Source organism: Castor canadensis, chromosome 4, assembly GCF_047511655.1.
Source record: "Castor canadensis chromosome 4, mCasCan1.hap1v2, whole genome shotgun sequence".
In the NCBI taxonomy this organism is placed as follows: Eukaryota; Metazoa; Chordata; class Mammalia; order Rodentia; family Castoridae; genus Castor; species Castor canadensis.
In genome coordinates this window covers 65,488,862-65,500,936 of record NC_133389.1, presented here as the reverse complement: position 1 = coordinate 65,500,936, position 12,075 = coordinate 65,488,862, and the positions used below count along the sequence as shown (strand labels likewise).

Here is a 12,075-nt window from a genome sequence, read left to right as displayed (position 1 = left end):
CCTTACAGCAACCACAGGGAAGCTCAACTTGGAGCAAGGGCCCTGTGTACCCCAGCTGGGTACCATGCAGCCCTGGCCTGGGAGCCTCATTCCACATAGGAGCCAGGAGGTCCTGTCACAGCTGCATGAGGGGCTTCCAGATGCTCCATGGGCACCCCTTCAGACACTTGTTTAGCTGACTCCAAAGTCAGATTTAGTTTACCAGCCAGGAGTCATTTTTACCATAACAGTGTTGTCCAGTGACACAGTGGAGACTGCATCTGCCTCCAGGGACAAAGGGAAGGAGCTCTGCTGGGTTGACATGAGTTCAAATCATGAAGAGAAACACTGGTAAGCTTATACCCATGAATGTTGACTTTATTAAAATCTGAGGAAGGTCACATGAAATTGTAGCTGTATCCCCACCTTTTATAAGGTGAAAACAAAACAAAACCCTTACTTTACAGGGACATGACAGTGAAGACAGGGCTTAACAGCAATGGGTGCTAAGTTTTCAACTCTTGTTGACACCTGAAAAAAACAAAAAGCCCCCTTCATACTTTCTGTGCACACGCACGAAGTGTTCAGCTACTAACATCTCCATAGTCCTATCCTTCTCTGAGCCAAAGGCCAGCAGACTTGGTTACTGTGCCAGTGGCACATGGAGCTTGGGAGGGAAGTGAGATGCCCCGTCAAGGGCAGAGGTCTTGGGGTCACCTTGGTGACATTCATGCTGAGATGTGGAGAACTGAAGACTTTACCTCATGGAAACTCTTGCAGCCAACAGCGGCTGGAGCATGCAACTCCGAACAAGGATGTCATGCTGGCCCTTCCTGAGATGGTTTGGTGAACATGCTCCCAGTACTGGATGTGGGTGGTACTTGGCCCATGCAAGATGGAGAGGAGAGAGGATGTGCCCTCTGCTGGGCCAGGCCAAGCTCCAAACCTGCTGACTGGTGGCCCCAAGGAGTGGCTCAGAGACAGGGCACAACCTCACTTGAGCAATTTGTAGCTTGCACCATCTCGCACTCTCTCTGTTGTCAGGGGATTTAGCTGACCAATACTACAACTTGTGTAGCAGTCAACATGTCCAGCACACCAACAGTCTACCATAGCCTGGTGGTGTTATGGTCATTGATATGCAGTAAATCCAGATTCTTATATCCCACGTGGATGTTTCCAGGCAGGATACGTAGATGTAGCGAGGGTGATCATAAAATTTTATTAAAGGTTAGGGGAAAACGTTTACAAACAGGTATGATGTGGAAGCCGAGTGCGTCCTCTTAACAAGTGTTTGTAAAAGGTCGCTCTAGTCTGTGGGAGGGGTAAACCCTGAGCAGTTGAGCGCCAATAATAGGTTAGTGGAAAAGGGGACACATTTGTGATTGAAAAGAAGGAAGATGGGAGGAGGGAAAGGAGAGATAGTCAATCTAGAAATCTAAAATATGAGTCCCAGTCTCTATCTTAGCTTGCCGCAGTAGCAGCTGGATATTAGAAAGTTGGACCAGGTGATCCCTAAGGGAGCTCCCCACCCCCATCTTATTCTGTTACTCAGTCTGAGTAGCCCTAAGAGACATGGTCAAAGCCTCCAAGTTACTTTCTGCATAGATGTATCAGATCTTTCTGAAGAGAACAGCCCTGTCACATGACTGATGACTGGTGAAGTTCTCTGAACTGCATTGCACCTGACCCCTGGGAGCTCCCTGTTCTTACAACCAGCTCCCTACAGAAAGGCTGATGGGTACCAGGGACATGAGTGTTATCTGAGTGTCCTCGGCTCCAAGTGTGTGGCACTTTGCATACTGCCCAAGGCCCATGTCTTCAGTCATCAGCTTTTGGCCCTCCCTACAATGAGGAGACACAAGCATTTCCCCCACTATACCCCATGCTTTTCCTCTCTGACCATCTGCTCCACGTTCCTTGCCTAACCACACTTACCTTCTCAGGTTTCACACTGCCCCAGAAACCGTGCAGGTTTTGCTCCTACGTCTGTCCCCTTTTCCAGCTGGTCTGCCATTGGCCTGGTGCCTCTCTGGATGCTATGAGATTGCAGACTCAAGTGCTTACAGACCTATTTTAAGAAGGTATAGAGCCAGCCACAGGCTAGAAACTTCTGAGAGGTCCCCGGAAATGCCACACTCAGACTAGCCATGTGGTCTGTTCACATAAATTCATGCACACCCCAAAACCTTCCCATTCTGAGGCCTGCGTCATTTCCTTCTCCCTCCCCCACTCTTCCTCTGAGTTCAGATTCTTGCTGCTTCTTCATCTGGCTCAGTGATACTGGTCCCGCCTCACCTGTCTCATGGGCTCTGGGTTGTCTGGCTGGCATCTGGCTTGGACCCTGCTGTTCTGGCCCGTTCGTAACCACCTGTCTTCTCTCCTACTCTAAGTCTTCCATCACCCATCTTGCCCTCCTCTCTTCACTCACAGCTTGTTTTCCATCTGTTCTGGGGCTGCTGCTGGTGCATGTGTGTGTGTGTGTGGGTGCTGAGTGGTATGCACAGGCCTAGGCAGGTACCAGGACACGGTGGCTCCCAGTGTTGGGTAAGCCAGGTCCAGGCACTTCCAATGCCGGCTATGTGGAATGTAGAGGTCTGTGTTCTAATCTTCTACAACCCCTACAGGTGGCTTTCTCAGCATAACTCCACCTTGAAGGCTTCACTAATAGGAAGGGGGAGCCATTTGTACAGCTGAAATGGGCAACCAGGCAAAGAAAGAGGCGCAAAGCAGCTAGGATGGAAGCCCAAAGATGGGGGTCTTGGATTTGGTTTCTGCTGTGTCTGCCCTTCCTGGACATCTGCTTGACACACCACGTGCTCACCCATTTTACCTGGGAAGAGCCTCTTACAGGTAAAGAGGCTGAGGTTCCACAAGCAGCACAAGGTCACCCAGGTGCCAAGGGGTGCTCCCATGCATAGCCCAGCACATCCTGTCACCTGCTGGCACCCAAAAGTGGGTTCAGATAGCCTATGGCTTCTGAGAATCATTAATGTTGGCTCTTTGTCACTGCTTTTAAAAACTTGCTCTATTTATACTTTGCCTCCACAGGAAAAACAAAACAAGAAAACACCGAGATAACGTGGTTCCTATCAAGGAGGGCCCAGGAGGAATTTTTTGAGGTTGTGCCTAGTCTGGAGTAGACTGTAGAGGGGACTGCAAATGGCTTAATGAGCCAGGTGAAGCACATCTGAGCTGTAGGGCAGCCCGCCACGTTCTCCCCAAGAGCTGAGTCCTCCCGGCAGGCTATGGGAGATGTCATCTTTTCATTTTTGAATTAACAACTCACCGTGCCATTGCACTGTAGGGTGCCTATAGATAAATTGGGCACTGTATGTTTCAAAAGCTAGAAAGGTTTTGAATGCTTTCAGCATAAACTGAAATATGGACTGGAGGCATGGTTCAAGTGGTAGGACCACCTGAATAGCAAATGTGAAGCAGAGTTCAAACCTCAGTACTGCCCAAAATAATAAAAATGTTTGAGTACATTTGCCCTGATTTAAACATTGCACAATGCATACATATATTGAAACATCTCATGGTGCCCAGTAATTATATACAACTTTTGTTTTTATGTATTGAAAAATAAAAACAGAAAAGAACGGGAGAGAGGCAGTTACAGGCCATTACTTTGCTAAAGTCTCAGCTCTGATAGACTGACACCACCTCAGCCTTCAGCACAGACCATCCAGCTGCCTGGACACCAGCTTCTCCTTTTTGGCCTCATCAAGTTAGTCATGCTGATCCACTGTACCCCAGAACTGATGGGGGAATCCCAGGAAAGAATCTGTGCAGGTCCCCAAAATGTACTTTCCTGAACACCACTGGAGGTAAATTCACTAAGAAAGCAAATCAACAAAACCCTTGACACTTCACAGCAGTGGTACATCCCCATGTGGTGCCCTGTGAGGTAGGCAGGTCAGGTCCCTCGAGGCCACTTCTCCAAGAATCAACAGGGAGGTCCAGTGGCTTTCTCACCACTGGCAAGAGAATCCATGCCGATTCCTAGTAATCTGTGTAGTGACCCTGAGGTCTGGGGGCAGGGACTTTGCTTATTTGGGTTAGATGATTAAGCACCAAAAAGCCGACAGTTTCTGCCCACAAGATGCTTTGGGTGCAGCTGCTGAGATAGAGTGGGAAGTTAGGGGAGGGCATGCGGAAGCCCCTAAGATTCCTGTGAAGAGGACTGTAACCCCAGTCACCACACGACAGGTAGACACTACAAAGAAGTGGAGACAACCAGAGGTCTGCTGACTTGGAGCGCCTCCAAAGGGAGCTGGCCCCTTTCATTCCTGGCAGGGCCTCAGGGCATCCCTGTTCTCCAAGGTTCTTCCAGCTTCTCCTGACTCAGCAGTGATTATGGGGAGGCCTACCACCTTGGCAACAAGAGGGAAGCAGAGGTGGTTATTTCAGCTGCTGTCTTGAGCTGCCAAGGCTGCTCTGAGTGGAGTTACTTATTTGAAGACACCCCCATCAACACTTAAGAGCCAAAAGGCACTGCCTAACTAATAAGCATATCACAAGGTACAAACTTGAGCCTACAGGAATGATAAAAAATCTGGTGAATCTTGAACATACCTTTAAAACTCTTATTTTAAAAATCTATTTGTTGAAAAGTACCATTAGAAGGAATGTGGATCAATCAGTAAAATGGCAAATCGAGCTATTTTTAGAGATGGAAAAAAACAAAAACCACCCAAATTCAGTCTCCTTAAGATGACCGCAACAGAGGACAGAGGAGTTTTACTCTTCAGGAGGGTGGTTGGATGTAACAGGCTCCATTTCTTCAAAGACAAAATGATTACAAAATGCTGTAATTTTTGACCGTGTTTGTTCTACAAATGATGATGGAAATAAGCAAAATTTCAGTTACTAAGAACAAGTAACTTCCTATTATAGCTGGAAAGCAGACTTCTCTCTTCCCACAGTAATTCTGGCAGACATGTATAGAACTTACAGGCTCAAGATGAGGGAAAGTAATCTGGAATGAGCCCTGGAGATCTTTAACACACGAGTTCTGGAGGCTGTCTGGGGCCTTGGCTCCCTCAAATGATTTCCCCATGGTCACGGGGGTATTTAGTATGAAGCCACAACTTAACTCAGACCTAGAGTTCTGGCCCTTGTGTGGTGTACTGCCATGCTTTCTGTGCACAACTCAAATCTTCAAGCATTAAAATTCATGCTCAGGGCTGGGAATGTAACTCAGTGGTAGAGTGACTGCCTAATGTGCACAAGGCCCCAGGTTCAATCCCCAGTACCGGAGTTAAGAAAAAAACAAAAACAAAAAAACCTATGCTCAAATATCCCCATCAGTATTTTCAAAATTGCAACTCCTAGATTTTATGTTCAAAATAACAAATTTGTTTAGAATATTTTGGCATCTTCAGTTTTTTGGTGGTACTGGGGTTTGAACGAAGGGCCTCTACTTGCTAGGTAGGCTCTCTATATCTCCAGTCTTTTTTCATGGGACCTTCTGGACCAAGATCCCCCTATTTACACTTTCTGCATAGCTGGGACGATGGGCGTGTGTCACCATGTGCAGCTTTTTTTGGGTGAGATGGGGGTCTCAGGAACTTTTTGCACGGGCTAGCCTTGAACTACAATCCCAGATTTCTGCCTTTTGAGGAGCCAGGATCACAGGCATGAGCCACTCACCCAGCATTTTTTTTTTTTTAAATTCAGATATATGTAGATTTCAATGAAGTCTCCCTTATACATAATTTTGGGGTATTTTTTTGGTGGTAGTGGGATTTGAACTCAGGGTCTCATGATTGTTAGACAGGTACTCTTATCACTTGAGCCAGCCCCGAAATCCTTTTTTGCTTTAGTTATTTTTTCAGGTAGGGTCTTGTGTTTTTGCCTGGAGCTGGTCTCGGACCACACTCCTCCTATGCCTCCTGAGTAGCGTACAATCACACCCAGTTTGTTAGTTGACATGGGGTCTCACTAACCATGATCCTCCCAATCTGTCTCCCCAGAAGCTGGCAATTAAAGATGTCAGCCACTGCACCTGACCTGCAGGGCATTTTTCTATATAACAGGGAAGCAGTATAGAGGCTGGGAAGGAGAAAGTACCATAGTTCCCTGAGATTATGGGGAACAAAAAGTTCTTTGAATGTTGCCCTAATGTTTTAGCATAAACAAAACTCAGGAAGAAAATCTCCATGCTACGCTCTGGCTGGCAGATTGGTTCCAGGTGTGAGGCATCTGTTGAGCACCTGGGTCAATGTCCTGATGAGCTGCACTCAGAGCTGGGATTGGATGGATGTTGAGTGCTCCTGGTTCCCTCTCACCAGAGAAGCTCCAGGTGGAAGATTCTGGATGCTGGTGGAGGGCTCATTATTGCTGAGAGCCAGTGCTGAGCAAAGCACTGCTAGGTCTGTACACACCCTCACAGCCCATCCCAAGCACCCCTGCAAGGTGAGGCCAGAGGGCAGGAAGTCTGGCTTGGGACTGGGTCCTCCTGTACCAGGAGATCTGACCTCCGGCTGGTGGCCAAGGCAGTAACACAGAGCAGCTGCTGGGCAGACAGGATAACTCAGCTCTCCCAGCCTACTCCCAAACACCTCAGGCTGACTGACCACGGTGATTGTGGGTGGTAAATGAGGAAGAGAGAAAAAAATAGGTTGGCATCTTCTGTTTTGAGAGTGACTTTCTCCATGTTTAAACTAGCCTTGCTTGAATTAGTTACATAAACAATTCTACTTCCTTAAGAGACACAAATTAAGGCCAAGAAAATACATTGCAATTTCTCTTCAAACTGATCAGCATCTAGAGATGTGATTCTGAGCTACTGGTTTTCCTGTTGTCAGTCATGTAAGATTTCTTGGAGTTTAATAGTATCATGATTACTGACGTTACTGTCTGAGTACTCATCAAAGGCAGTAGACAAGCAGCCCATACTGACAACTTCAGGCTCTAATGTGTAAACCTTTCCCAAGAGCAGGGGACCTTGTGGGGTATCTGGGGCGACACTGTGGGAACCGATGAGCAGAGTGCTGTAATTCTCATTTATTGCATTCTGTGGCACCACAGGCAGAAGAGGCCCTGACAGCAAGTCCACTTGACCAGCAGTTCTAAGTCTTAGTACCTGAGATATACACTCTGGAAAAAAAAAATCAAGACTGGATTACTAATGTGCATCTCGTAAGATTTGGGTTTGTCCCTGACAGAAGGACATGTCCTAACCTGAAAAAGCCTACATGAGATTAGAGACAGAAACCAGTTAAGCACCAAGTCCCAGTGAAAGAAACGAGATTTAGAAAGTGAGCTACACTTCAGCACATCTCCCTTTGGGGTAGTGAGACACCTGTCTCAGAGCACTGGCCACTGGGGCGGTTCCTCCCCAGGGAACTGCTACCAAGTGCAGCCTCCCAGAAAAGCCTTTGCATCCTTGGGACCTCACTGCTGTGTTGGCACTTGATCACTTCTCGTCATCCCGCCCATAGTTAATAGTCTGTAAGGCCTGAGCTATGAGCATTGCCAACTCTCGGGTACCGGCAGCAACCACTCTGCAAGACATGAGGTCCAGGGGTCCACCTGAGGACAAAGGGGAGAGAGTAGACACCTGGGTTACTGGACTGGCCCAACAGTTTTGTACTACACACACATACACAGGAAAATGGTCCATGGGACTATGAGGGAGTCCAGGTCCTGCACCCAATAGGTGTTCTAGAAATGAACTAGGCAAAGAAGGAAGGATGGAGATTCTCTCCATCTGCTCTACCCCAGTGAGAAAGTGGTCAACTGCAGTCAATGCTGTACTGAGCTGAGCCTCTACCTCAGAGACTGTTGGTGGAATGTGAAGTCCGGTAAATGCAAAGATGGGTTAGACCAGGGTTGGGAAGCAATCTGTCCTATACTTTACTACATGAGTCACTGGGGTCTATAGAATGAAGGCCCCACCCCCAACTCAGTGAGTCTGAATATGGGGGGACCTGAGCCTGCCTGTCCTGTGTGCCCTGTCTTGCCAGGACTGATCAAGGTGCTTGTGGTAAAATCCAGAGTGCAGGATGCTTTTCAAATGTGACCCTGGGCTGTGTAGTCATGCTGCCTGAGACTCACACCCCTTCCCTTTTATGCCTTTCTGGCACTTATGACTTTCAAAGGAGAAACAGGAACAATGTAGGAATCAGACCACAGAATATCCACCCTATACATCCAGTAGTTAAGACTGGGCCATGGTGTTTTTGCCAATAAGATCTGGGTTACAAGCTAGGAGAAAATGGAATGTAGCAAGAAATTCACCAGGTCTTGGTTACTCTTGACCTAAGTAGGGAGCTCACTGATGCTCTCTGGAGGCGGGGAAAGTCAGCCACCTGCAAGGCCCTGAGGGAGAACAACTTCCAGTCTATTCTTCTGAAACCCAGCAGGCTTGTGCTGGGTACTAGTGCTGATACAACTTTGGGCTACAAAGATTGGGGGAGCATGACTCCTGCTCTGTAGACTCTGCTGATTCTCATGGGGTCTGGGCATAAGTGGAAGCCCTTGGAAAGCAGTGGGTGGTGTAAATGTGGAATGGTAGTCTATCATTCTGGCCAAGAATGACCTACCTGTGAGGGCAGGAAGGAAGCTGCCTGTGCTAGTCACTGTCATCACGCGCCCTGTATGGCTTTGTCTGCAGAACTCTGAGGACATGCGGGAATCCAGTGTGGTGGGGACCTCAGGCAGTGCCCCACCCACAGTGCTACCTACTCTAGTTTCTGCTGTGGGCCTGAGGGAAGGAGGGTGGCTGATGGCCACAGAGCTCACCTGAGGTGTCCATCACGATGCCTCCTGCTTCCCTGATGATGACTGTGGCAGCGGCCAGGTCCCAGCAGTGCAGTCCAAACTGGTAGTAGGCATCGGCAGCCCCTGAAGCTAGATGGCAGAGCGCCAAGGTAGAGCTTCCAATCACTCGGACCCTAGGGGAGAGGCAAAGAGGACAGACAGATGTGGTCAAATGGGCAGTGTGCCTGCCACTGTGACACGGCGTGTGTGCTGCTTGACCCCCTCACCCCTTACTGGGCATGCTCACACCCAAAAATGAGCCAAAGACTTCTGCCATCAACTCGGAATGCAGAGTTCAGGGCCTGGAGAAGCCCGTTCAACACTATGCTACGACTGCTGCTGTGAGTCATGGGGGCTGCGGGTCTGGACCATGGCCTGGGCAGCTAAAGGTCTAAGGTCTAACCCCACGAACCATGTGACGTAACAGCAGAGCCTCCAGTGTGCGCAGACGGAGGGATGAACACTTGGGTGAAACAGATCAGAGCAAGACTCTGCTCAAGCAAGTCACTGTAAGGCTCAGTGGCTGAGGTTCCCAAGGCTAGTTACTTGGACTCTCAAACACAGGTCAGAAGGGACACAGGACCCATCCATTTCCTGATGCTTGGTAACCGAGTGTCCCACAGAGGGGCCTCCCAAGCTGGTGTCACCTACACCTGCCCCAGGAGTTCCCAGACCCAGAATCCGTACCCGTGAGCCTTGGCGTGGAGCAGTCGCTCCATGTTGCTCAGGAACAGTCTCAGAGTAGCCGGGTCACGTTTGGACCCAATTTCTGTCAGAACCAAGGCCTTTGAGAGATCTGCAAAACAGAATTCCCGCCAGCAGGGAGATCAGGCCTGGCCGTGAGGAAATCATCTGGGTTTTCTCCGAAGCAAGCAAGCTTCTAACATCTGCCTCTGTTCTTTCTCAGAGCAGGTCAGCTGTGGAGTACCTGATGCTGCAAAGTCTTTCTGATGGCTGTGTTGGAAAGTAAGGGCTCTAGGGCCATGCTGTCCCTCTTCCTTTTGATGGGTTTCTTTTCAGATTGACTGCCTAGGAACAGACTCTCCAGGTCTTTCTTTGAAAATGACTACTATTCAATGACAAATGAAAACGAATGACTCTACCAGAGTACCACTTGATGTTTGGAGGGAAAAAAATGCCTTCCTTTCTAAAAATGTTTAATGCAAAACTGTCTAAATGCTATGACCACAGGGCTGGACATCTTCCTGAGGAGAAAGTGACTCAGGATTCCATCATCACTGGGGGAGGGGAGCCGCTGCAGGGGCGAGCGGGTACAGGAAGGCCGTCACCTGTGAACTTCCGATCTCCTCCACGCAGGGGCCACACAGAGCACTTGAGCCAAGTGCTTGGCTTACACAGTAATGAGGTGATGCAGCCAGAGTAGGAAGCCTGGCTCTTGGTGTCCAGGGATGTGACTGAGACTCGCTGTGGGGAAATAAGCAGCAGTGTGACTTTGTCACATGTCCACACATGCCAAACTTGTCCTGTCCCACGATAGAGTGACTCCACGAGCACAGGAGAAACAGCCTCCATTATGTCTTTTTACTCCACAGGCCCAACTGTACTGGCATTTCCAAATAAATCCTCCATTCTTATCACAGAGTCCTTGCTGTAGACCCTAATGCTTCCTCAGACAGTAAGCTCCACCCACACCCGCATAGGTCCCAGTTACTCACCACCTGACACACCCAGAACAAAGGCTGAGCTAACACTGCACCTCTGGGGCTCTGGGCGTGGCAATGCCAACACAGAGGCTGCAGTGCCAGGTACTCCCTGGAATGGCCATGGTGCCTTGTGAACAGGAGCCAGTTAACCTTCCCACTGCTCACCTTCCTACCCACCCTTGCTTGGCCACAAACCTAGGCAGGGTTACGGGGGAGCTTTGACGACATCCTCAGGGCCAGGCACTTAGGGAAGAGTGAGTGCCTTCACTGAATGAAGGAGTGAGTGCCTTCCCTCAAATACCAGCATCCCAACCCGCTGAGGGTGTAGCTCAGTGGCAGAGTGCTTGCCTAGCATGCAGGATGCTCTGGGGTCCATCTCTAGTAACACCCACACACACCCACACACACACCCACAACCAACTGAAAATCACAGTGTTTTAAATTTATCGGAAGAATCTTTGAGTTAAGTAGAATTTTACTGACTAGTCTAAGAATCTGATACTATACACAACACTTATTTGGGGGAAATTAACTCTGAATTATAAGTATGTTAGTTAAAAATATTCTTTTGAAAAGTTAGCAAGACCCCCATCTCAACAAATAAGCTGGGTGTGGTGAAGCACACCTAGAAATCCCAGCTATACAGGCGTAGCTACAGGAGGTGTAGGTAGGAGGACTGAAGTCTGACACTAGCCCCAGGAAAGAAGCACGAGACCCTATCTGAAAAATAACTAAAACAAAAAAGGGATGGGGACATGATTCAAGTGGTAGATCACCTGCCTAGCAAGTATGAGGCCTGACTTTGAAACCTGATAGTGCCAAAAAAGTGTTCTTTGAAAGATAAAATGTTGTATTTGTGAAGTGCCTATGAAAATCAGGAACTGGACTCACCAAAGAGACACAGCTAGCCAAAAAGCAAACGAAAAGATGCAGCACAACACCCGTCTTCAGAGCAATGCAAATTAACACAACAGTGAAACACCACTGGGCCTGCTGAGTAGCCACGTGGGCACCGGCGGTGCCAAGCCCTGGCAAGATCACGCTGCCACAGGGAGGCTTGCTCATTCAACGCTGGTGGAGTGCAAACTGGCCCAGCACTTTGGAGACAGCATGGCAGCTTCTTACAAGGCTAAGTAGCCTCTTACCATGCGATCCAGCAACTGTGCTCTGTGACACACACTGGAAGGAGTTGAAAACGTTGTTTTTGCACAAATCCCACACGTGGATGCTCATTAGCAGCTTTGCCGATAATTGCGCTAACTTGGAAGCAACCAAGAAGTCCTTCAGCAGAGGAGTGGACACTGGCACCATCAGATGAAGTATTACTCAGTGCTCAGAGGAAATGAGCCATCAATGAGAATTTAAATGAGCACACCCACTGCAGAAAGCAGTATGGAGGTTCCTCTGAGGAAACTAAAAATAAAACCACCATATCATCCAGCCACACCACTCCTGGGCATATATCTAAAGAAATATAAGTCAGGATATAGTAGACACCTGCATAGCCGTGTTCATCACAGCACTGCTCACAACAGCCACGCTATGGAAACATCCCAGGTGCCTTACAACTGATGAATAGCTTAAGAAAATGTGGTGCCTATACACAGTGGAGCATATTCAGCCATAAAGAAGAATGAAATTATGTCATCTGTAGGCAAATGGA

General features: G+C 48.5%; 1 protein-coding gene across 1 annotated transcript in view; it reads right to left on the bottom strand.

The window, feature by feature from the left end:
* Positions 1–4,704: 4,704 nt before the first annotated feature.
* Positions 4,705–12,075, bottom strand: part of Impa2 (inositol monophosphatase 2) — a 46,297-nt gene continuing 38,926 nt past the window's right edge. Inside the window, exons 6-8 of the mRNA XM_020178963.2 lie at positions 9,436–9,544; positions 8,731–8,882; positions 4,705–7,518 (exon numbers count right to left, since the gene is read on the bottom strand). Coding sequence (XP_020034552.1) covers positions 7,403–7,518; positions 8,731–8,882; positions 9,436–9,544 — 377 coding nt within the window. The 3' untranslated portion in view covers positions 4,705–7,402. The remainder of the gene's footprint in view (positions 7,519–8,730; positions 8,883–9,435; positions 9,545–12,075) is intronic.